Source organism: Stomoxys calcitrans, chromosome 2, assembly GCF_963082655.1.
Source record: "Stomoxys calcitrans chromosome 2, idStoCalc2.1, whole genome shotgun sequence".
In the NCBI taxonomy this organism is placed as follows: domain Eukaryota; kingdom Metazoa; phylum Arthropoda; class Insecta; order Diptera; family Muscidae; genus Stomoxys; species Stomoxys calcitrans.
The window spans coordinates 192726586-192751900 of record NC_081553.1 but is presented as its reverse complement, the minus strand read 5'-3'; the positions used below and the strand labels follow the sequence as shown (position 1 = coordinate 192751900).

At 39.8% G+C, this 25315-nt stretch overlaps 4 protein-coding genes and 1 long non-coding RNA gene across 8 annotated transcripts in view; 3 read left to right on the top strand and 2 right to left on the bottom strand.

Moving 5' to 3' along the window:
* Window positions 1-1015: 1015 nt before the first annotated feature.
* Window positions 1016-2594, bottom strand: LOC106088144 (transcription initiation factor TFIID subunit 7). Its single transcript, XM_013253489.2, has 2 exons — window positions 2142-2594; window positions 1016-2080 (listed from the first exon to the last, which is right to left on the bottom strand). The coding sequence occupies exons 1-2, from the start codon at window positions 2451-2453 to the stop codon at window positions 1046-1048; spliced, it is 1347 nt and encodes a 448-aa protein (XP_013108943.1). The 5' UTR covers window positions 2454-2594; the 3' UTR covers window positions 1016-1045.
* Window positions 2595-3223: 629 nt separating this feature from the next.
* Window positions 3224-15691, top strand: LOC106088157 (ER membrane protein complex subunit 1). Of its 4 annotated transcripts, none has more exons than XM_013253540.2 (12): window positions 3224-3490; window positions 3568-4210; window positions 4278-4424; window positions 4486-4798; window positions 4974-4994; window positions 9513-10042; window positions 10107-10184; window positions 10249-10450; window positions 10534-10686; window positions 14233-14403; window positions 14475-14708; window positions 14774-15691. In XM_013253540.2, the coding sequence occupies exons 1-12, from the start codon at window positions 3384-3386 to the stop codon at window positions 14932-14934; spliced, it is 2760 nt and encodes a 919-aa protein (XP_013108994.2). In that variant the 5' UTR covers window positions 3224-3383; the 3' UTR covers window positions 14935-15691. The 4 variants fall into 4 exon arrangements, with proteins under 4 accessions (XP_013108994.2, XP_013108993.2, XP_013108996.2 ...); XM_013253539.2 differs by having other exon boundaries at window positions 9510-10042; XM_013253542.2 differs by lacking the exon at window positions 4974-4994.
* Window positions 15692-16804: 1113 nt separating this feature from the next.
* Window positions 16805-18816, top strand: LOC131995188 (uncharacterized). The gene is made up of 3 exons (XR_009397236.1): window positions 16805-17236; window positions 17313-17401; window positions 17463-18816. It is a non-coding gene; the product is annotated as an uncharacterized LOC131995188 (long non-coding RNA).
* Window positions 18817-20483: 1667 nt separating this feature from the next.
* LOC106088138 (protein cornichon homolog 4) lies at window positions 20484-21402 on the bottom strand. The gene is made up of 3 exons (XM_013253485.2): window positions 21218-21402; window positions 20805-21127; window positions 20484-20746 (listed from the first exon to the last, which is right to left on the bottom strand). Exons 1-3 carry the CDS (start codon window positions 21290-21292, stop codon window positions 20674-20676), a joined length of 471 nt encoding a protein of 156 aa, XP_013108939.1. The 5' UTR covers window positions 21293-21402; the 3' UTR covers window positions 20484-20673.
* Window positions 21403-22096: 694 nt separating this feature from the next.
* LOC106088150 (small ribosomal subunit protein uS9m) overlaps window positions 22097-25315 on the top strand; it is an 84559-nt gene continuing 81340 nt past the window's right edge. The window contains exons 1-6 of the mRNA XM_013253523.2: window positions 22097-22229; window positions 22346-22570; window positions 22637-22810; window positions 23828-23913; window positions 23987-24231; window positions 24307-24422. Of these exons, the coding sequence (XP_013108977.2) occupies window positions 22128-22229; window positions 22346-22570; window positions 22637-22810; window positions 23828-23913; window positions 23987-24231; window positions 24307-24422 (948 nt within the window). The 5' untranslated portion in view covers window positions 22097-22127. The remainder of the gene's footprint in view (window positions 22230-22345; window positions 22571-22636; window positions 22811-23827; window positions 23914-23986; window positions 24232-24306; window positions 24423-25315) is intronic.

Here is a 25315-nt window from a genome sequence, read left to right as displayed (position 1 = left end):
AAAAACCGATGGCCGCGGGAACAGGGTAGCTATTGGTTATATAAAGGCGCCAATAACTTGCCTTGTCAAGTCTCGGCGCTGCTCGGCCTCTTACTGAGACTCTCCGCTCGATACCGCTGATTGTCCGCAATCACAATTTACCATGGTCGAAGTTACGTTTGGCCACGAAGGAATCTCTACACTGATGCTGAAGAATGTGGATTTACCTAGAGTTGAGTACCTTACTATTGTCCTCAACCTGCCTGTGAACACTCTTATAGTTCCCGATGTCTGGAAAATGGACAGGGTGATCCCGCTACTGAAGCCTCAAAGGACCCGAGTAAGGGGTAGTCGTACATACCAATCTCTCACCAGTAGCTAAGACGTTTGAGGGACTACTCCTCCCGAGCCACGTTGGAGAATTTCCATTCGTCGAGCCTGTGGACGCGATCATTGGGTATCGAACGAAGAGTCTCAGTGAAAGGCCGGGCGGCACCGGGTTTTGCATAAATACTGAGTGCCTATGATACTTTATATGACAAGACGAGATATTGACGCCTTCAAATAACCCTGAGCATAATATTGCCGCGGCGATCAGTCTTTTGGACCGAAACGAGCTTGCTAATCCATAGGAGCTAGACGAGGATCGCAACCTCCACATAGAGATATGTGGCTACAACAACAACATCATTGATCCTTGTTAAATATAGTTACCCCAGATGATTTTTTGGATCATTCTTACATGATTTACACCGTGGTGCAGAAGTTTCCATGTTCGCCTATGACGCTGAACGCTTGGGTTCAAATCTCCTTACTAATGCTGGCGATATTTGTGAGGTACTATGACATGTAGAAACTTCTCCCACACAAAGAGTTGTCGCACTGCCGCACGCCGTCTGGACTCGGCTATAAAAAGGAGGTCTCTTATCATTGATCTTAAACTATAATTGGGCTGCACTCATTGATATGAGAGAAGTATTCCCTGTGCCTTAGTGGAATGTTTATGGGAAATTTAGTAGTAGATAAACAAAAACAGATTATATTTATTATTTATTTTACGCATAACTTAAAGCATATTTTCATAATCCTTTATCTCCAATTCCTTTTCAACCATTTGGCTGGCCAAGTTGTCCACAGTATCTTGCATGCGTTGTCTCAACGTAGGATTTTGAATTGACGAAATTTCCTTAGCCTTTTGTGAATGTTGGGCCTTTATATCATCCAACTGGCGTCTTAATTCGGAAATTTTCGATTGTATTTGATCGACTCGCATTTGTGGTACAGCATCATTCGAGGAGTCATCATCAGATAGAGTACGCTTACGATCATCAAAGTAACCACCAGCGCCACCAGCCAAATTTGAATTAGAACCTCCAAATTTGGAATTATCATCATCACCTTGTTTAGGACTGCCAAACATTGATTTACTGTACTCATTCAAATCATCCTTTGAGGTGTTAAGCACACTTGTTTTGGCACTCATATTTGTGTTGTTGCCACCACCCACCGAAAAGTAAGACATACGTGAATCATCTGCTGAGAGCCGGGAAGTTTCATCTAAATCTTGCATACGATTATTACCGTGACGTCGAATGTCCTCTTCATCTTCGGATGAGGATACTTCCTCACCGAAAATATCATGTTCGCCCACACCCAAATGGCCGGATGGTGCAGAGCCAGAGGGACCATCGTCGTCATCACCATCTGATTCAACGTTAATATCCTTTTGTGATGAGGAGTCATTATTGCCCTTGTCGCCCTCATGCATAGTATCATCCATGAATTCTTCTTCACCCTCCATGCTGTCCTTCAAGTGAGAATCCGAAGACTTGGATAGATCTTCGTTGATAATCTCAAACTCCACCTTAACAGCATCGTTATCAATGCGCAAAAGACGTTTTACCTCCTTTTCGATTTCGGGGGCTTCGACATTTTTCTTTTTCAACGTTTTGCGGAAACGACGTTTGCGTACATTTTTACAAGGTGGTGTTATGCCATGGGCCCACAGAAACTTTTTGTCAACCTTATTGGGATCCTTCTTTTTGCCTTTATTCGGTGACTCTTCCTTGTCCAAATCATGCGGCTCCTCTTTGCAAATTACCTGTAAGTATGTAAATATTTATATGACATAAAACTTTGGATTGTACTAAGCTTGTAATTACCATCTGACATATGTCGGCCGATTTATAGAAACTTTTACTATCAATGGTCTTTAGGCATTCTATAATCGTCGGTAAATCCACAACCTTTGCATGGAATAACCAATGATCAAAGCGCACTTCACCATAACGCAAATCATTGTCCAATTGTATGTTCAGACGGTCTTTTAAATTAGAATTGGGTGATTGCAGAAGCTCCCTTAGAAGTCGCGCTGGTTCCTCGGGCAGACGCAAAATATATTGATTTTCTAGCTCAACTCCATCATCCCGTGGTTTTTGGTCTTGCTTGCTTTTGTCGGCTTTCTTTTCAATCATTGTTTTTCGGAAAATTCACGAAATTCTTCACTTTCGTTGTTAATTTGCTGTTTGCTCCATAGGCAATAATAATATTAGAGTTGCCGAGTTATACTCTATCCCATTCGATTTATACATGTAAATATACGCGACAACCCATTTGGTGTAATTTATAGGGAGGGTTTTCACAAGAGTCATGGTACATACATATGCCGTGTTTTATTTTGGCTCTATACAGTTGAAGTCAGATGATCTACATAGAAGAAGAACTCCTGTGCAACTCATTCAATATTAACGCACATTTTTAACTATAAATAATAATTAACTGGCATATATAGCATAAATAAATAATACATTTTGTATAGCAATCTCATGGCAGCCGGAATAAATTAACCAACACTTAACTTTGAACGCGTTTCAGGGTGCAAAACATGTGATTTAAATATGTTTAGAGAAATCCTCTTATTAGATCATATTAAACCACATTATTGGCAATTTCCATTGAAATTAACTTTGGAAATAATAAATATAAATTGATTTTTAGAAATTTGTACGAATTAAAAGGCGGATGGTATGTAACTCAACCCAAAGAAAGCATGTGGACGCATCTAATTGCTTAAGCCGCATAAGTGAGAGATTTCCAGAAATAAATGCTTGTGACTAATCATTATAGAAATCAAAAACACGGCTATTATTAGAAACATCTGTTACTTTAGTCGTAACGTTACTCATGCATTCTTCAATAACCGGATGACAGTCTTTGCTGCAATCTGGTAGTGCCATTCAGACCCTTTTTGACAGCCGACTTATTTCTTCATCTCATCCCCGTTTTTTCACGTTGGGAAATGGACAGAATTAGAATTTTTTAATTAAAAGAAGTAAAATAAATTAAGGCCAATTGGAAAACCAACTAAAGGGCAATTTAAGGGTAATAGAAAGCGTGGTAGTAAAATGTTCTCTCAAAATAAAGGCTTGGCTAAGCTGTTATCAGTTTTTATGCTGGTGGTCATAGGTTCTGTGAATTGTCTATATGAAGATCAAATAAAAAAATTTGACTGGTAAGTGTGGTGTAGAGCAAAGGTTTAAATTATCAATAAACACGTAAGTACTTCAAACATTGTATTTGTTTTTTTAGGAGGACTACCCAAATTGGACGTTTGGACCAAGCATATGTAGAATTAAATGGGTTTCAACCGCGTTTGTTGGTGAGCACCAAGGAAAATGTTATTGCCTCCCTGTGTCCCAAAAGTGGTGAGGTACTATGGCGTCAAGTATTCGAAACTGGCCCAAGGGGTAGCATAAAGCTAATGCAGTTGTCTTCAGCGTCTAGCGGTGCTGATGCAACAGCAGCTGCTCGTCCTGGTTCTGCACATGGCTTTGATTTATTAACGGTGCAAGGCCATGCACCCGCATTGATAAGAGGCTGGAATGCTAATACCGGTAACTTAGAATGGGAGTGGTCCCTCATGCCATTACAAACGGAAAAGGCTTTGTCTTCAATGTGGTTCTATCAAAATGCCATGATTTATCACGTGCTGCCTGTGTGGAAATCACATTTGGAAGTAACACCTTATTTTGCTACATCTGGGCAAGCTACGGGTAATACAGCAAAAATAACGGCACCATGGATTTCTGAGGAAAAGTGTATCTTGGCTGGTACATATTTCACTTGTATCGAAGGAAGTCAATTGATAAGTTTAGATTTAACCGCTAACCAGCCACAAGTTATTAGTAAGGCTTTAGGAGAAACTCCAGTGAAACCCATCAGGGCTATGGAGGTACGTGCGAGAAACATTGAAAAAAGTGAGAGGTTTTATTTTCTAAACTTATTGAACATACTTGCAGGGCATCAATGGTGTTATTGTTGTTGATGATAAACTGGTCGGTGTTAAAGATGACATCCCTGTATGCAATGCCCTGCGTGGCAATAGCTTTACTCTGGGACGATTCAATAACCAAAACGTTATTGTTACAGCTAATGTTAAAGATAAGGTAAGAACTTAAGATTTTCTTTCAATGGTTGTTAACAATTGTTTGCTTTGAACTATTTTAGTATCTCAACATTGATGGTTATATCTCTGAGAGTTGTCAACAAATAACTGAATTAACAAACTCTATGCCATATCCCGACCATTATGGCTCACCTGTTATTAAGTCATTCGATTGCAAAATGAACCGCAACAATGATGGCAAGGGATGTTTGTTTATAACCGATACTAGCGATGACAGTATTTTGGCTGTGCAGCAATCCAAATTCCGGTGGACCAGATCCGAGGCTTTGGCAAATATTATAGCCACAGAATTCATTGACTTACCGCTGGCTGACAGTGAAGGAGAATTGGAGAAAGAAATGAAAGGCAAAGCTGGTAAGTTGAATGATAAACGCCTATGCTTATTAAGTTTTAACACAACCGTGGGAAAAAATTCTCATCTTAGGAATTTATAACAAAAGTAAAATTATAAATTTCGTATTTCATTATATTTCAATATTTATTTTTTCCAAATTTTCAAAACAATCATTTAAACCGTTGAAAATAATAGGTGACGATACTAGTTTAGAGAGTAAGTAAAGATGATAAACTTTAGTAAAGCAACTTTTATTTTTTTTTTTTGCCTGAACTTTTATCTTTTTTGCTTTTCTTTTGGCAATTTTTGATTTTGTTTGTGTAGATTGTTAAATATTTTTAAATTGAAAGCTTTACTATGAAAAGATCTTGATTATTTTTTGTTTTTTACTTTAGATGTTTTTTTTTGAGTTTTTAATAGACATTTGTTACAAAATTGAGGCTTTTAAGGGAATACCAAAGTGTTCCTCTATAGTATGCTACCGGGCGAGTTTACATGTTGCTAGTGATTGATAGTGGAATGCTCCATACGGAGAAGATGCAACGGCAGTCACGGACAATCCACGGCATTGAGCGGAGAGTCTCAGAGAGAGAGGTCGGGCGGCACCGACTCTTGCAAAAATACTGAAGGAGCTTGCTCACCTACAAGAGCATGACGAGGATCGCCACCTCCACATGAAAATGTGGCTAGGAAGACCTCAAGACTTTCGAGAGAAAAATCACAACTAACGAAATACCGACTCACTCACAAGGTTAAGACCTTCCTTACTGATATTGTCACTTAAATCCGAGAATTACGAGAAAAATCACAACTTACGATAAAATTATTGTAATTTTTTACGAGAGTTTATCTTGAGTCGTTAGTGTCATGTGCGTCGTGATTTTCTCGTGAGGCGTGATTAGTGTCGTGAGTATATCCATTATTCTTGCTCACGCAAGATGAATTTTAATTTAATCGCGGTCACGCACGCTCACTTGCCCGACCCGGTGACTATGAGCACCTCACGGATTGGATCTCTGAGCTGCGATTTGTGTGGTGTTCATCGTTCGCGCAGGTTGCGGATGGTGGAATGCTTCGTACACGGAGTAGAAATTGCGGAATCGAAATCGCGGACAATCAGCTATATCTAGTGTAGAACCTCAGTGAGACGGGAATACCGCAAAACCAATCCCTAATGAAGGTAGCTGTTACACGGCTGAAGAAGATGGCAGCAGGAACCGATGGGTTGCCAGCTGAACTATTTAAGTCTGAAGACGACATGCTGATAAGGCGTATGCATACGCTAGTCTGCTTAACCTGGCTAGAAGAACGCATACTCGTTGAATGAAACCTCAGCATGCTATACGGGACATAACAAAACAAAGGAGACAAGACAATATGTGTCGACGTCTGCGCGGTTTGGCCAAAAGAACGCATTCCCGTTGATTGAACTTCAGCATATTACGTGCCTAACACTAGAAAGAAGACAAGTCAGTATATGTCAATATCGGAACGATATGAATAAAAAAAGGCATACCTGATGATTAAGTCTCCTTCCCTTCCCATACGTAAAACTTTCGAGCGCACTGTGTGAGTTATAAAAATCTATACTCAACGAAATAATTGGGCCTTATCAATGCAGCATTAGACCCGGAATTTAAAATTCAGGAAAATACCCCAGAGAGACAGATCGATGCTATATGTTAAGCGTCGATTACGAAGCCGCTTTCGAAAGTCCTTTGTGTTCAAAGGTGTTTTAAGCTGCGTATGTAAGCTTTGGTATCATTGAGAAATTTATAGGACTTTACCGGATGATGTTCGCTGTCATACATTCATTTTTTTTTTGATTTTCATTACATTTTATTAATGTAATAAAGAAGCCAATGACATTTACCAGTTAAAATAGGAAAGATCCTCTACGAACTGTTCACAACCAAACGAGGTCTTAGACTGGGAGAAAGCTTATCTCTTTCATATCTGCTGGGTCAATCCCATGACAGCCGGTTGTTCGTACCGGATTGACCGGATTGAGGTCGGCCGGCAACCATTGCACCTGAAGAAGTTAGCAATCCTCGACAAACCAGAATAGTTCTGCCTCAATTGCATTCCGGCAGAAGCAACAGCCTTAATTCCTGTCACTGATTGCCAGCGTGTTGAATGTGCTTCACGATTCCATTAACTCCACATGACACACGTTACCTGTTTTATTGACCATCCAATCCTACTTCACTTAGGACCAGAACGTAGTCTCAGAGTTCCTGGATCTAGAAGAAGAGAAGAGCTGTTTTGGCATAGCAGATGCTTGACCATCTCCAACGCCTCCTCATCGTTCCCGTCACCCCTTGAACGCCTGGAATCCAGCGCAATCTGACAGCAGTTACCGATCGTCCAAAAAAGAGAATGGACCAGTAAGCTCGACTTCTTTCAAACGCTTGGATATGTCCGCTCGTGAAGAAAAGCGACTTCCAATTGAGTTTGATAACCCCTCTCTGTATAAGGTCGTTCTCGCTCTTGTCTACGTATATCTCTGGGATTCACATTATATAACGGCACTAGCCAGGGAGTGAACTTTCGAACATTTTTTAACTTTACCGCGTTGCTTATGTGGATTTGTGTGCAGAGTCACATTTTTGCAAAGCGACACTTTAAAACAAAGATCAACGCGCTCATTTTGTTTTGGCCTTATTAGGGTTGGTATTCTATTCTGCTTTCGGAATAGTCGTTGAAAGTGTTAATTGTTCCGCGAGCGGAATTTGACAGCAATCAAATGTTTTTATTTCTATACCAAAATACGATTTTTACCTGCACTTATTGTTTTCTCCATTTAATTTATTTTTTCGCAAATGTATGACGTCGCCAAAAAATTGAGCTATCAGTTAACTACTTCCAGTCTGAAGAGCAGGAACGGATTTCGTACAAGAAACTGTGTATGGCATTATAGAAAGGGGAGGTTATTACCTTCATTTTGATATATGACACATTTCGCAGAACTTTTCTTGGTTGAAGACACTTCCAGATTTCCATTTCAAAAATGAAATACCTCCCTACCTTCATTTTATATATGTATACCGCACATATTCCAGAATTGTTTTTTTTTTGTTGAATAATCTTTCCAGTTTTCCATTTCAAACTGTAGGGCAGGGCATAAAATCCAGTCTGTAGTCCTTGATTCAATTAATTTTTTAATTGAAAACTATTTTATTTTCAATTAAATTTTATATTGAAAGTATTTCAGATTTTTGTTTCTGTGTAATTGCTACTTTTAAGTCATTAGCTTAAAAAACATTTTAATTTTTTATACAATACATTTTTTATTTTTAATTTTTTATATGGAGCTTGACAGTTGTTCACGTGAAAAGCTGAATAGAGTACCAATCCTGACATAATTACCAGGTAGTGCACCGTAAACAGCTGAGTACAAATTTTTCTCGCGGAATGCTCTATCCGTCAACGAGTTTTATTGGTGTGTGTGTGTGTATTATTGTTTAGAATCACCACACACACAACGAAAAATGACGCGAACTAGCAACATACTCAAAGTCAGAGTTGCACTAATCATTGATTTTGACAGATAGTACAACTGCCACTACCTGTAAATGAATATATCTTGGTACCAACCCTAAGAAAACGAATTGTTGCAAAGCGCCTGTGATTGTGTTCTTTTTGGGCGACACGAAATGCAGATTTTCCCTAGACGAAAAATCAAGTTATAGCGAAGTGATTTTTTCATCGCTTATTTTTTATATGAAGTTTCAACTTAAATACCGAACATTGTATTAAAGCTTGGCGCTTGCTTAGATCTTTACAAAAATACTTGTTGTTAATTTTGGTTGATTGGATTTATAAATGGATCAAATTGTTTCATGTTTACATATGGCTTCCATGTAAACCCATTTCTCGATATGACTTCTTTAACCCCTAGAGGGCGCTATTCGCCTCTGATTTGAAACAGATCACTTTTATTATGGCTACTAGCGTTCATACCAAGTATGGTCTGATTTGGTCCATAACCTGATATAGTTCCCAAAAAACCCATATTTACACCTTAAGCCTCTGGATGATGCAATAATAACCCAATTTGGCTGAAATATTGTACGATAACTTCTCGTGTGATCTCCGACATCTGTACTGAATCGGCCTAAAAGCTGAAACAGCTCCCATACCCAGAGGTCCCAGCGCAATTCATATCCGATTTGGCTTAAATTTTACACGATAACTTCTACTATGATCACCAACATCCATACCACGAATGGTACATATCGGCCCATAACCAGATATAGTTTTTTAGATTTTCAGTTCTGTTTTTGTAAAATAAATAGCTTTGTAAGCAGCAAATGATGATTTTGTTTATATTTTTAGTTCATTTTATGTTTTGATATATAATTTAATTTTGCCGTTTTGTTAATATGATTTTTAATTTAAGTTTTTTGTTTAATATTTTTTGTATATATTGGGTTGCCCAAAAAGTAATTGCGGATTTTTTAAAAGAAAGTAAATGCATTTTTTATAAAACTTAGAATGAACCTTAATCAAATATACTTTTTTTACACTTTTTTTTCTAAAGCAAGCTAAAAGTAACAGCTGATAACTGACAGAAGAGAGAATGCAATTACAGAGTCACAAGCTGTGAAAAAATTTGTCAAAGCCGACTATATGAAAAATCCGCAATTACTTTTTGGGCAACCCAATACATATAAACATACATAACTTTGTTTTAATGTATATCTAATAAAATTTTGTGTCTACTCCCAGCAGCTGATATTGTCAGTGCTTTTATTCATCGGATCTCTTCACAAGTTCTACACTTCAAAAGTTTACTCTTGCATGTGATTGGTTTGGGCTCTAAGCCTTCGGCGACACAAAAAGCGGGCTTAGTACGTGATGCATTTGGCTTGCACAAAATGTTGGTGATACTTACCAAGAGTGGTAAAGTGTTCGGCATAGACAATATGAGTGGCAAACAGCATTGGCAGCTTCATTTGGATAATGTGGAAGAGTTTTCGAATGGGGAACAAATGCGTTTGCTTATACAAAGAACCAGCAAACATTTCCCCCTACATGCTCTATGCATGGTGGTTGCCAAAGATAAAACCACCGGAAATGGTGTTTTATATCGTTTCAATCCCATTACGGGTCAACCTGCAGAGGGTGGTCTGCTGCAATTGAATTATCAAATCAAACAATTGTCTATGTTGCCTGAAACTGATACAGATTTTGTGAAGGGCATATTGATCATGGATAGCAATAACAAAGTTCAAGTTTATCCAGAACATGCTAAATCTAAGGTAATACATAGCCTATTTGAAAAAAAAAATATTTATTATAAAATAATTGTCTTCTTTTTTTTAGGCCAATGGTCTCTACATGTATACAGCAAACAAAGCCACCGGTAGCTTAAATGGTTTCTATGTAAAATATGAGAATAGTGTAAGTGTAAGCTTTTCACATGCCAATATATTCGCTTTAATGCCTAATTTCTTTTTTTTTCTAGCAATTAACCACTCTGCCACTGTGGAGTGTTGATTTGAGTGGCCACAATGGTGACCATCAAATTATCTCCGTAGCCTCAAAGAATCCCATTGAAACTGTGCACTCTCAGGGTCGTGTTATGCCAGATCGCTCGGTATTGTACAAATACATTAATCCCAATTTGGTGGCTGTATTCACACAAGCTTCGGACAGCATACACAAATGTATGTACATACACCAACCACATAGGAACATACAAAGAATGTTTACATTTGTAATTTTTTATGTCAATTTACTGCTTTTTTAGATTTGCTTAATGTTTATCTAATTGATGTTGTTTCCGGCTCGGTGGTGTTCTCCATGATGCATCGCAAAGTACGTCCACCATTGCATGTGGTGCATTCGGAAAATTGGTTGGCCTATGCTCATTACAATGACAAAGTTCGACGCACTGAAATAAGTAAGTAAATGGATTTTGAAAACTAAACACGGTGGCACTAGTAAAGTGCCATCGTGGTGCAGAGGTTAGCATGTCCGCCTATGACGCCGAACGCCTGGGTTCAAATCTCGGCGTGAACAACAACAAAAACTTTCATCGGTGGTTTTCCCCTTACTAATGCTGGCCACATTTGTAAGCTCCCGGCACGGGATAGATGTGAGCACCACAAAAACTGGAACATTGCTGTCACGAGAAGCTTAGCTGCGAGCTACCGGGCGCGCCCACAGATTGGGGATAGTGGAATGCTCCATACGGAGTAGCTGCAACGGCAGTTGCGGACAATCAGCGGCATCGAGCGGAGAGTCTCAGCGAGAGTCCAGGCGGCACCGGCTCTTGCACAAATACTGAGTGCCCATGATGCTCGAATTATTGGCGCCTTTAGTAAGTAAGTGGCCCAACGTCACCGACTCTTGCTTAAATACTGAGTGCATATGATACTCGATGTGACAAGGCGAGTTATTGGTTGCCGCGGCGATCGGTCCTATGAATCGAAACGAGCCTGATTACCTATGGAGCTTGACGGTAACAACAACAACATCAGCGGTAATGAATGGAGAGTCTCAGTGAGAGGCACTGCCTCCTGCTTAAATACTGGGTGACTATGATGGTCGATATAACAAGGCGAGTTATTGGCGCCTTTAAATAACTAATGACCATCAAGTTTCCGCAGCGATCGTTCCTATGGCCCGGAACCACCTTGCACATCTATATTAGCATGACGAGGATCGCTACCTCCACATGATAATGTGGCTATAACAACAACTTCGAATCATTCACTGTTATGTCGCCAAAAGTGACTGAGATCCTGTCATCCCTCTTGAAGGGGAAACTGACCTAAAAGTAGACCCCAGCTTGCCAATGCAGACGTTTAAGTTGCACTGCTTCAGGTGCTCCATTCATTAATCCCGCTTAGGCTCGTTTACCAGTCTGCTGATTTTCAGATTCAATTCCCTGTTTCTGGGTCAGCAGGATCGGAGCAACGAATCCCTACACGCTCTTCTGTGAGTGACATTGCCAGCGCAAATAATTGAGCTGCACTTGGGTTATTCGACCTTATAGCCCGCGGCTGGTGGGTTAATGATGTCGACTATACTTTCGTAGTAATGTAAAGCCAGTGCAAAATCGGAATTGCACCCACTCCATGCGCATGCTACACCTTAACGACACCGACCGGTGATGCAGGAGGTTCTGGCAAACCGATAAGAATCAGGGTACGAAGTTCTCTTCAGTACCGGTACAGGCCGTTTGCAGAAGGCATTGCAGAATGTGTCTCTCCCATGACGAAAAAATAAGGAACATGTATATTGAGAGGTCGGCTCCTGGCCGATGAAAGGTTCCGTCTGGTCAATCCGGTACACAGGCTGCCATGAGATTGGTATACAAAACCAACTGCCATGGTATGTAGTTGTTGTTGTTGTAGCAGCGTGTTGTACACTGAGGCAGCAGACCTTGCCGATGAAGGACTTCATCGGGTCAATCCGGTACGTACAACCGGCTGCCATGGGATCGTGGTATGTAGTAAATAACTAAAGCGGTAAAGCGATATATTCGCTCTGAAGCCTTTCCAATCGGCTTTATTTTGATTAATAAACGTGGGGAGGTGTTGAAATCACCCACAATTCTAGTGGAGACATTCTCATTCACAGTGCACCCAATCTGCTCTGTCAAAGCCATGTCTCTCTCCTGGTTACTTAAGATGTCATAACTGGTGACCCGCATTAAAGTCTCGCAGTACCCAGCGATTAAAGCGGTATAACAGGAAACTGTTGTCTGGCTTATAACCTGACGCAGCTAGAAAACGGCGGTTGTTGTAACCACATTTTCATGTGGGGTAATCTGTTGTCTGGCTTATAACCTGACACAGTTAGTAACCAGCGGTAAATACGTGTTGTATAGCTCTATATCGTCACTCCCAGATTTGACAGCTAGCCCATACATTCCTTGTGGGTATCATAATCAGATATCGCTTCTTGTCCAATCGTTACGAAACAAATTGTAATGGTGATAACTATGCAATTTGCCGGCACTACCACGCTAATGTTTGAGGTTAGGTTTTGCTGCCGCACATAAAGCGGCGTGGGCTGTAGTCAGTATGAATATACCACACTATCGATGTCAATCCAGAGCATTACGAAACTCTATCAACTCATGATCCCATTTCATGCACCGACTGATTACGATACCAATTTCATGGCAGCCGGTTGTACGCACAGGATTGACCCGATGGAACTCTTCATCGGCAAGGGCTGCCGCCTCAGTGTACGTGTTCGTCTTTTTCCGTCATGAGGCACATCCCGGAGTACCTTCTCCGCACGCTTCTGGTTCATGCCGGGATTGAAAAAAAACCCCGGCCCCTTGTTCAGTTCGGTTTGCCAGAACCGCCTCCATCATTGGTCGGTGTCGGTGAGGTGTAACCGATGCATGGAGTGGATACATTTCCGAAAAGAACCCCGGACCCTGGTTCTGTTCGGTTTGCCAGAACCGCCTCCATCATCGGTCGGTGTCGGTGAGGAGTAACCGGTGCATGGAGTGGGCACATTTCCGATCTTGCTCTAGTCTCACTTCACTACGGGAGTATAGTCATACTGGATATGACCAAGGTGCTGTGCCAACATAGCCAGCAGTGGCTCACAACCGTCCCATGTCAGCCGGTTGTATGTACCGGATTGACCCGATGAATTCCTTCATCGGCAAGGGCTGCCGCCTCAGTGTCCCACACACTGCTACTACAACTACAACAACAACCGTCGTCGTCGTTGCCTCCGTCCTCTCGCGTGTGGAATTATAAGCAACAGCAGCATCCCAGCCCCAATATTGCAAGGCCAGTGCCGGAAAGTGTATCATTTTTGCAACTAAACTGCAATGGTCTCCGTGGCAAGATCGATGAGATTGTGGATTTCATGAGTCGGAATGAGTCATATTGTCCGCAGCCATCAAGAGACAATGCTGACCAACACCTGCAGCTTGCACAGTTGTCACGGATACAATGTGTTACGTAAGGATCGCTCAAGGAATGGAGGTGGGGAATTGGCCTTCGTGATACACCATTCCTTGCAATATAGACCCATCTCGCCTGGGCCTGGCCCTAGTGACCCCTACATGGAGTGCATGAGGATAGCAGTCAGGTACGGTGCTGCCGAGATAGACATACATACCGCCCAATTAATGGCCAAGTTTACAATCCCGACATAAGTGGCCATAATCGTCTGGATCTAGGGGACTTTCATGCGCATCACATTCATGGCATTCTCCCCAGCGTGGCATGGCTTTGACAGAGTAGATTGCAGGCTCCACGTTTTGCATGGTGAATGAAGTGCAGCAGGTCGCCAGACATCATTTCCATTGCAAACCAGAGTAGTTCTGGCTCAATTACTTTCCGGCAGATTCAGCCGTCTCAACTCCTACAGTGGATGGGATAGATTTTATTTGTTAGTTTATTTTATTGAAAATTTTCAGATTGCAAATATCGAGAAAAAAATCTTAACTTTACCATACTTCACTTTGTAGCAACAATTGAACTGTATGAAGGCAAGACACAAGCCAACAGCACTGTATGGAGTTCTCTAAGAGCACCACCAATGCCCTTGGTAGAACGTCAAACCTACATTATACCAACATTGGTGACATCGATGCGAGAGACTATCACCGAAAGAGGCATTACCAGCAAGGATGTACTAAGTAAGTATAAATTCAGCTTTTAATCTTTTGGCAACACAAATAAATGTTTCATTTTTATAACAAAAAAAAAGTTGGTACAGCAAGTGGCTCCATTGTTGAATTGCCCTGGGCTTTATTGGATCCACGTCGACCCATATCATCATCATCAAATGGTCGCGAAGAAGGAGCCATGCCCTATATACCCGAACTACCATTACCCACAGAGAATATGATCAACTACAATCAAACCATATCGAGACTAAACTACATTTATACAGCACCAAGTGGTTTGGAGAGTACCTGTCTGGTGGTGGCAGCTGGACTAGGTGGGTAGTTTGTCAGCGGTTTTTTGTGAACACTATTTCTTAATGTTTCTCATTTTCGTTTTTAGATATGTTTGTTACACGTATATCACCCTCAAAAACATACGATCTACTGAAGGAAGACTTCGATTACATTCTCATATCCATTGTGCTGGTGGTATTGACAACTGGTTCATTGGTGGCCAAACATTTAGCATCGCGCAAATCATTGAAACAAGCTTGGAAATAGTTTTATTTTAACTTAAATGCATAGACACAGAATCAGAATCAGCAAAAGCCACACAAATTCAACAAACTAAAACTGACTTTTATAGCAGCATTAAATTAAATTAAATTTTTATATATATCTGTATATGTATATCAAGGTTACATAGGAAAATTATTAAAACAAGAAAAAAAAACACTTTTCATCCATCTTATTCCTTTCTCTATCTCTCACACACTCTCGCTGTCCCCCTGATAAACTAAACTTCTGTTAAATTTATATGGGTGTGTATGCTCATCATTGAATAAACACATTTAGAATTCTTTATAGTTTTTGTTTTTAGTGTTTTGTTATTGCAATTAAACGATGTTCGTTTTTTTAATTAATAATAGTTTCTCTTATACATACATATATACTTTACAATGACATGCATTTCAATAACTGAACAAGCCTATCTAGAATTGTAGATCTTTGCCTTTCCCTTCTCTAAATCCAAATCCTTGCTTTTGATTTGTCTGTTTGACCAAAAAAGATGCCTTCTTTATATAAAAATTATTATTAATTTTTTTTTTTTCTGTATGGAATCCCTCCTTGACATCCCTATTTAATTTGGTGAATTGAACATATACATACATCCATGCCCCTTTATTAGTTACATACATACATTTTTATGTGGATAAAATCAGCAGTCATTAATTTAATATTAAAAATAATGTTTGTCTAGATTTAAATTAAATTAATTACAATAAAATGGAAAAAATGGAGGAAATGTATAATGAAATAGTTGTTTTTATTTTTTGTCGTGGACCACGGAGGGTCCGGACTGTCTCGTCGGAGAAGGTGGACACAATGTGCTGGCGGGCGCTGGCTGTTGGCGTTTAAAGCATCGGCTGTGGCTCAGTCTGGGGCGCGGTTCTTGCCAACACACCATGTCCAGAGACAGTTGACAAAAAAAAACCAAATTTAAACCAGCTCTGGATGGAACCGAAAAACAGGGTCACACACATTCATTAAGACAGTCACATTGAAACTGTTCCCGCTGGCACTTACCGCCTTGATCCGCTCTTCAGTGGGCACAGATACTCTTCAGTGCCCTGGACGGCCCACCCCAACCATGGCATTCGATGTCCAACCGTTTTGAAAACCCTCGTCCCACCTATCCCCTCTACATCATGGTGCACTACCCCTTTCCTACCTTAACAACTACTCCTCCATTGTGAAATGAGAACTAGCCGAAGATGAATTTCATTTCAACGTTATAAAGATGGTGAGTATTTATTAGGATAATGCAAAATTCATAGCTAAATTCCAATGACAAGTAAAAAGAGAAAAAAACCAACAAAAGAGAAATGATCGTGACATTAGTAATTTAATAATTCTAATAATTTTTAGTTCAATTCATTATAAAAATTTCAAATAAAATAATATTAATACACTTCCTCTTCTTTGCAGGTCCAGCCGGTCTTGCTGGAGTGTTGGTCTCCCTTTTGGCAACGGGTATTTTCGCCGGCGTCCGTGCTGGAGCGGCTGATCGATGTCAAGGCCTTCCCCCTTGTCCTTCTGTTTAGTTGTGGTTAGGTTAATGTGGCAGTCTGGCATCAAACTCACTTAGACGTTTTCGTCCATTGTGATACCACAGGAACAGAAGAAGGAAGATGCCTTCTAGTTCCTACCGTTGAACCATCCAGATCGCTTTAAAAAGCCCAGCAACTTGCGAATGTTCACATCCGCTAAATCAGACAGGTTCTTTAAGAAATGAGAACCTAAAGTGGAACTCTTTCTAACTGCTAGTGCGGGACACACACACAGAAGGTGTTCTATTGGGTTGCCCAAAAAGTAATTGCGGATTTTTCATATAGTCGGCGTTGACAAATTTTTTCACAGCATGTGACTCTGTAATTGCATTCTTTCTTCTGTCAGTTATCAGCTGTTACTTTTAGCTTGCTTTAGAAAAAAAGTTTAAAAAAGTATATTTGATTAAAGTTCATTCTAAGTTTTATTAAAAATGCATTTACTTTCTTTTAAAAAATCCGCAATTACTTTTTGGGCAACCCAATATTATCTCTTCTTCCTCGATGTCCCTTCTGCAAAAGTCGTTGTTGGCAACCTTTAGTCTGTCGGCATGTTTTCCGGTTAGACAGTGACCTGTCATGACGGACACACAATGATTGAGACGTCTGTTCTAGACAATGACAGCAAAGCAGTAGACCTCTTCAAGTCTAGATGTGGCCACATTGCTTTGGAATGCTCAGAGCCCCCTCTTTGTGAACGTCTATCATTCATTGCCCTTCGGGCCTGGTCCTGAAAACTTAGTTGTCTAGTTGTGGTAAGTATGTGTATTCCATCTGTATTGTGTTTCCTGTATATAAAAGTATTTTCTTTCTTTTCGCCCCAAAATCTAGAACTGCTACTCCCCTGGCCCTATGTTGAGCTCACCTTACAGCTTAGGATGACGCCTATTTGCTCTTGCGTCGTTTACAAAAAAACTAAAGTATATGGTGCTTGCCTGCCTAGCCGCTTTATTAATAAATTATCTTTCTGTTTATTCGTAGGAAAGCAATCTGTCTACAAGACCTGTCCGACCGCAGGAGTCTCGTATGTGTCCCATAAATGTATGCAAGAAGAAAGGGCTATCTGGCGCACTGTCGGCTGATAAGTACCCATGATGTCACCCAGTAGTCGGATGTTTCCACGATGGGCAGCGGAGGTGGAGAAGCTGAGGTTTTGGCGTATGGTTTTATGTAATTTCAGTTTTTGGGTTGTTTTTATTCAGTAGCCTTTTTGTTTTGTTTGTTTTTATACCCTCCACCATAGGATGGAGGTATACCAATTTCGTCATTCTGTTTGTAACTCCTCGAAATATTCCTCTGAGACCCCATAAACTATATATATTCTTGATCGTCATTACATTTCAAGGCGTTCTAACCATGTCTGTCCGTTTGTCTGTCGAAAGCTCGCTTACTTTCGAAGGAGTAAAGCCAGCCGCTTGCACGAATACTTCTTATTAGTGTAGATCGGTTGGGATTGTAAATGGGCCATATCGGTCCATATTTTGATATAGCTGCCATATAAACCGATCTTGGATCTTGACTTCTTGAGCCTCTACAGGGCGCAATTCCCATCCGATTTGCCTGAAATTTTGCAAGAAGTGTTTTGTTATGACTTTGTATAGAAATTTTGCAAGAAGTGTTTTGTTATGAATTCTAACAGTTGTGCTAAATATGGTTTTATTTGGTTCATAACCTGATATAGCTGCCATATAAACCGATCTGGGATCTTGACTTTGAAATTTTGTACAACGACTTCTCTCTTGACCTTCAACATACGTGTCAATTATGATCTGAATCGGTCTACAGCCTGATACAGCTCTCATATAAACCGATCTCCCTATCTTACTTCTTGTTTTAGCTATTTTTCTTCTCTTTCAGGTTTTAATAAATTTCAGTTATTTTAATCTAGCTCTAGCCAGCTTGGCTTTAGTTGACCTCCATCATGAAGTAGGTCTTCCAGCCGGCACCAAAAAAAAATATGGGGGAGGCATAATGAAAGGTTGGTGTCAGCTGGTTATCTCTCTCTCCCTGATGGGGGTCAAACATAGCCAGCAGGTGTCGCTGGAGTCATATAATTGACATAAAGGTGGCGCTGGGTATGTACATTAGGCCGCGCACTACATTTTTACTCCCAATCTTACTTACTTTCTTGAATTGGCTATGACAAAACATTTGTCCCATTAGCCGAACGTAGAATGGCGTTTCAAGCGCCTCGATCTTCTGCGCTCCTTCTAAAATCTTTGACACGTACGACATTCACCCGGTAGCTATTTACCGCATCTGCTAGCGGTCTGCATGAATGTTGTCTAGACCCGCATGATATACCGCTTGATCTAGAAGTTCTCTCTTGTAGCGCTGAACCTCACGCTCTAGATCATGAAGATCTACCTTAAGGATTCTTGGCGGTGGATACATATGCACAAGACGATGATTTGGTTGGTTTCTGCGATAACAGCCCATAAGGTATTGCTTAGACAGCATGTAGTTACGTCTTCGCACTGGTATGATCTTTGTCTCCTGATGGAGGTGGTCCACATGAGAACTGAGGAGACAGCCCGTCGCTGACGAGAACACACTGGCGCTGCATAACAGCGATTGGTGTACTCTCTGATACCGACCCAATCGGTTTTCTTTTGATTGATAAATGTTCGGCGCTCAGAGGTTATTATGTCGGTAGTGATAATTATGGGGAGGTGGTCTGATCCCAACGAAATGACGGCTTTCCAGGATACGTCACTCAAGAGATCAGGGGATGCAATGGAAATGTCTGTCGAGCCTGTGTGGGTGTCAGTTCACTGAAGCGGCGATTGGTGTACTCTCTGTGATGCCGACCCAATCGGCTTTCTTTTGATTGATAAATGTTCGGCGCTCAGAGGTTATTAAGTCGGTTGGTTTGTCGATAGTGATAATTGTGGGGAGGTGGTCTGATCCCAACGAAATGACGGCTTGCCAGGATACGTCACTCAGGAGATCAGGGGATGCAATGGAAATGTCTGTCGAACCTGTGTAGAACAGCTCCTCATAATCCTAGTGAGGGCATCCTCATTCAACCTGCAAAACGTGGAGCCATGGAGTCCGACGACGATGACGAAGCTTGTGACCCACTGCTGTCTATGTTCGCACAGCATCTTGCTACATATTAATTGTGACTATACTCCCTTAGTGATGTAAGGACAGAGCAAGATCAGAAATGCACCGGTTACACCTCACTGACACCGACTGGTGATGGAGGCGGTTTTCGCAAATAGAACAGAACCAGGGTCCGGCTGCGTGCGGAGAAGGCACTCCGGGATGTGCCTCTCCCATTGGGATAGGTGCTCTGGATTTCAGCTGTTCGAGTTGAAAACTCGGGAGGATCCTGCTGATGGTAGCCTAGGAAAAACTGTTGTTGTTGTAGTAGCAGTGTGTGGTACAGTGAGGCGGCAGCCCTTGCCAATGAAGGAATTCATCGGGTCAATCCGGTACATACAACCGGCTGTCATGGGAAAAACTGTTTTAGGAAGAAGCTCACAATGATTTTTACCTTTAAGAGTCTTGGTCTCCTATTGGGCCTTATTTGTTGTTGGTCATTGTAGTCACATTTCCATATGGAGGTAGCTATCCTCGTCAAGCTCTAAAAGTGAGTGTTCTCGTTCCGAACCGCCGCTGGAACTTCATGGCCATTGGTTGTATGAAGGCGCCTATAACTTGTCTTGTCATATCGAGTATGACAGGCACTTGGGATTAAAGCAAGAGCCTGTGTCGCACGGTGTGATCTAGTATCTGTAGTTGTTTCCGCTGCGTATTGCTTACTCCTGCGACCCATGTTGCTTCTGGGCGTTTTTTAACTATGCTGTTGTTCCAATCACATCAAATTAAACCAACAATAAATATCGTTAACAATATGTAAGCATGTACTTACATACATATACTTTGTCTTTCATTAATTTACTTCGCTTAATTACTTATAAAAATTTTATAAATTTAAATAATTTAAAATAAAGAGATACCCAAATGAGTATTATTGGTGAGAAAACTTATCTAAGCAGTTGTGGGACTAGAAGGTAAATCTTTGGGATACATTCATAAAGGTTTGTGCATCATTTGTTAATAAATACTGGGGAAGACAGAACACTTCTCCCAAGAGAAGATACGAGATGACAAGACAAGAATATCATGGATATCATTTAATGCTATGTCAGGATTAGGGGGTAGCCATTTATGCCTACAAATGCTAAAAGTCCGTAATTATTTCTCCTTCTTCGTGGCGTCGAATGGGATCACCCTTAATTAAGGCAGATATCATGCTGTAATAAAAGCACAATTTACTAAGTACTTTAAATTTTAACAAAAATCTTAACTCACAAATACAATCCTATGAAGAACATAACGAAATAGTAGCCCAAATAAATCATGGTATTTCGCAAATGAACTTTTAACAGGCCACGACTATGTATATCCACTGGATCATAAACACCCAAACTATCCCTTGGCTGTTTGTACAATTCATAACCCAGCCATGTGACCATAGGCACATTTAGGATGAACATAATCCAATGGCCACCAAGTAGAAGTAGAACACATAGAATTAAGTGAGATCCAAATTTGGGTATAACCCAAAAATTCAAACGGCTACAGCATTCCTGAGCATTCAAATAGTCACATTCCAAATCGGCCAGAGTGAGTACCTAATTAGAATTAAACGGTTGTTTTATACAAATTAGGTTAAAATTATTAGCACAAATAATGTTCTAGATATAGGACCATAGAATACTCACATAGTATATAAGCAAAAACAATATAGCTCCATATATAATCAATGCTATAGCAAATGTAACTGTTTCCGGTAACATGCTCTGGAAGATTTGTTAAAATTTTAATTAATAATAATTTGTTCTTATTTACAGTTAAACAATTTCCTCTTTAATTAGTTTGGAGTTCTTAATAGGGTTCTAAAAGTCGACTAATCGATTAATCGATGTTTTGTGTAAAAAAGTCGAAGTCGACTTTTACTGAGTAAAAAAGTCGATTATTCGACTTTGAGGTAAAAAAAATGGAAAAGTCAAAAAATTTCGAAAGATGTCGAAACTAAACTTTAGTTTAGAGTTCTTAAAAGTTTACTATTCCCAAAGTGTAACGAGTAAACATCCAATAGATGGCACTTACTTGCTATAAAAGGCAACAAATTAGTATGATACGGAACGTATAAAAGATGCGTTGGAACCATTCTCTTATTGGCATCCCTAATTGGCGGGAAATATTTTCGGGCATATGGGTTGGAAATTGCAAAATTCATCCTTCCAACACAACGTAATGAACAGCGCACGGCACACTAAATACACTCATAAGATTTAATATATATTGAAAATTGTGTGGGCTGTTGTTCAAAGATGTTCAGATTTTTAGATTTCTGCAAAACTGAGGAGCCTTCATACATATATGACGCGTCCAAAGTAATTCAATCTTCAATATCTTTCACTTTTATAATATATTTGAGGCCCAATCAAAGAAGGATATACAAATTTCAGAAAAAATACAAATATATTTAACGTCACCTACAGCGTTATAACGTATACGATGCGTAACGCTAACGTTGGATTATAATTTAGGAGTTAAAGAGAGAACATATGATAACTGTAACAGCTGACTCAATTCTCTTTACTTGGGGTCCGTTTTGTGAGAATAAACATGTCGGCGGCTTTTCGAGTTTTTGGCTTAAATTTATTAAAAACTAACCGGAATTTAACACAAAATATATCTCGCCTGAATAATGCCGCCCTCGCAAGCAGTGTAAGTAAAAATTTCGAGGAAATGCATTAATTTCAAGTAACTTTTCATTCAAATAAAATCACCATGTTGAAGGTGTTTGCATAACCACCCACATTTTTAATTGTTTGTCCAATTAGAATTTACAGTCACAATGTTCCAACTACAGTACCGAGACTGTGCAGGCAGCGCCGTTGGCGATAAAGAAGCAAAAAGTTAGCAAAGCCATGAAGGCATATTTGGAACGTGCTCAAGAACATGATGAGTTCATGAAGACACAACATTTGGAATATCATATTGGTAAACGCCATTTGGCCAATATGATGGGTGAAGATCCTGAGACCTTTACACAGGAAGATATTGATGTGAGTTAAATATGTTATTTTTTATGGGCACTAATCTGGGAATACATATACTATTTATTTTTATAGAACGCCATTGAGTATTTGTTCCCATCTGGCATTTATGATAAGAAAGCTAGGCCTGCCATGAAAAATCCTGATGAAGTATTTCCGGCACGTAAAGCAGCTGAATTTGATGAGACCGGTAGACCATTCCACAGCATGTTCTATACTGGAAATCCAAATTTCTATAAATTGTTGTATGTAAGTAACCATTCAATATGAAATAGGGAGGAGGTATTAGTTTTGACATACTGTTAGTAATTTTTGGCTATGACATGCTAACTTTTTAAAGAATACCATAAATTAAAACAAGTAAAAGCGTGCTAAGTTCGGCCGGGCCGAATCTTGGAAACCCACCACCATGGTTTCTGCTGAAAATTTATGCAAAATAAATTTTGTTGTAAGGCATGATTTTATTCTACATACCAAACTTCTGTCAAACCAGTAAAAATTAAAGCTTCTAGGGACCGAACAAGGATGATCGAGAAACCGGTCATAGCAGAACACCACATGCAAAATTTCAGCCAAATCGGACAAAATTGTAAAATCCGGAGATCGGTTTATATGGGAGTTATATTAGGTTATACACCTATGTAGGTCGTACTTGGCACAGTTGTTGGAAGTCATAAAAAAACACTACATGCAAAATTTGAGCCAAATCGGATGAAAATTGTGGCTTGTCAGGACTCAAGAAGTCAAATCGGGAGATCGGTTTATATGGGAGCTATATCAGGTTAAAGACCGATTTGGACCGTACTTGGCGCAGTTATTGGAAGCCATAACAGAACAATTCATGCCAAAAATCAGTCAAATCAGGAGAAAATTGCGACTTCCAGGGGCTCAAGAAGTCAAATCGGGAGATCGGTTTATATGGGAGCTTTATCTAAATCTGAACCGATATGGACCATCTGCACTCCCCAACGACTTACACCGATATTAAGTAACTGTGCAAAATTTCAAGCGGCTAGCTTTACGCGTTCGATCTCTATCGTGATTTCGATAGACGCACGGACGGACGGTCGGACATGGCTGGATCGACTCAGAACGTCGAGACGCTCAAGAATATATATACTTTCGAGGTGTTACAATCGGAATGACTAGATTAGTATACCCCCATCCCATGGTTGTGGGTATAAAAAACCTTCAACCTTAATGTGTTATCTTTTTTAAAAGTATTGCCATTTGCATTCTAATTTTCAATTGAATCTTTTTTTGTAGGATATTGTTGAGGAAATCAATAAACTCTATGATTTGGATGAACGTATGTTGCGTCGTGGCCAAAAACCTGATCCCAATCTTAAGATGTAAGTAGCTTGGCACATATAAACATGACTTTTTTTACTTATAATTTCAAACATTTGTAATTTTATTCCACAGCGATTTAACCGGTTTTAGCTGGGTCAGCAAGGAGGTTTTGGAATTACGTTTAGTTGAAAAAATCTCCGATATCGAATACAACAGTTTCACTGCAACTATGGAACGTTTAGTTGCCCATCCGTATTCATACAAATGCAAAGCATTTATTGATAATTATACTAAAGCCTTAATGGATCATTCCAGTCAATTGGAAATACCTCAACCCCATATCGACGAGGAGGGACGTCAGTATATAACAACTTATGGTTAGTTTTGTGATTTGTATTGCCATCATGATAAATATTATGTATACATATATATATTCTTAAATTCTTCTGTAGAATGTTTACGGAAAACTGCTCGTGGCGATGTTACCATACGTGTACCGGGTACTGGAAAAATTACTATAAATGGTCAAGATATAACATACTTTGAGGATGCACAACCACGTGAACAGGTGAGTAATTTTAGTAATTTTTTCGAAAATATGTTATTAAAGTTCTGGGCAGAGTTTTTTTTTTTAAGGGAAATTTGAGACAACATATCATATAAGAATCTCTTCTACATCTATCAATGTAGACAATTACCTGTTGCTAATCCGTTTTTAAATGCCAGGTTGGACCGTCTCTTCAAAAAAAAATTTTAAATGAAAATTCTTAAAATTTTCGTAAATATTTTGAAAATCAAATTTCCACACATTTTTCCATTAAAATCAAATTTTTAAATTTTCAAGTGTTTGTTCCATATAGACTCAAAAATGGCTGAACCGATTACCTAGAAATTTTCAAAGATTGTGTTAATTGGTCTCGAAGGGAACTTAGGCTACATAATTTTTTGATATCGGAAGGGGGTCGGACCCTCTCCCTTATCCCAAAAACACCAACCGAAATCAAAAGTGGATCGATGGGGACAATATGGGTATCAAATGAAAGGTATTGAAGAGTAGAATGCGAATATGACAATAAAAATTGGGTCCAAGTACCCAGGAAGCCGCTCTCAAAACTCCTTCAAGCAGGCAAATTGAACGTTCATATCAATATGGGGCCAAAATGAAATTTATTGGAAATAAGATTAGGAATCTGGCAAAAAAAAATTAAGTTCATTTAATGGGAGGTGTTCCCACCCCCAAAAAAGCCTCCAACTGAGCATATAAGCCGACCATGGCTATATGGAACTCGGAAGAAGGCAATTTGAGAGTATAATAGGAAAATGACATTAAAATTTGAGTATCTAGTTGGCGCTTAACATCCTTAAACCCCCTCAAATAGGTTATTTGACCCATCATGGCAATATAGTGGTCAAACAAAAGGTATTTGAGAGTAGAAATGGAATCGAGTTTTGGGGCCAAGT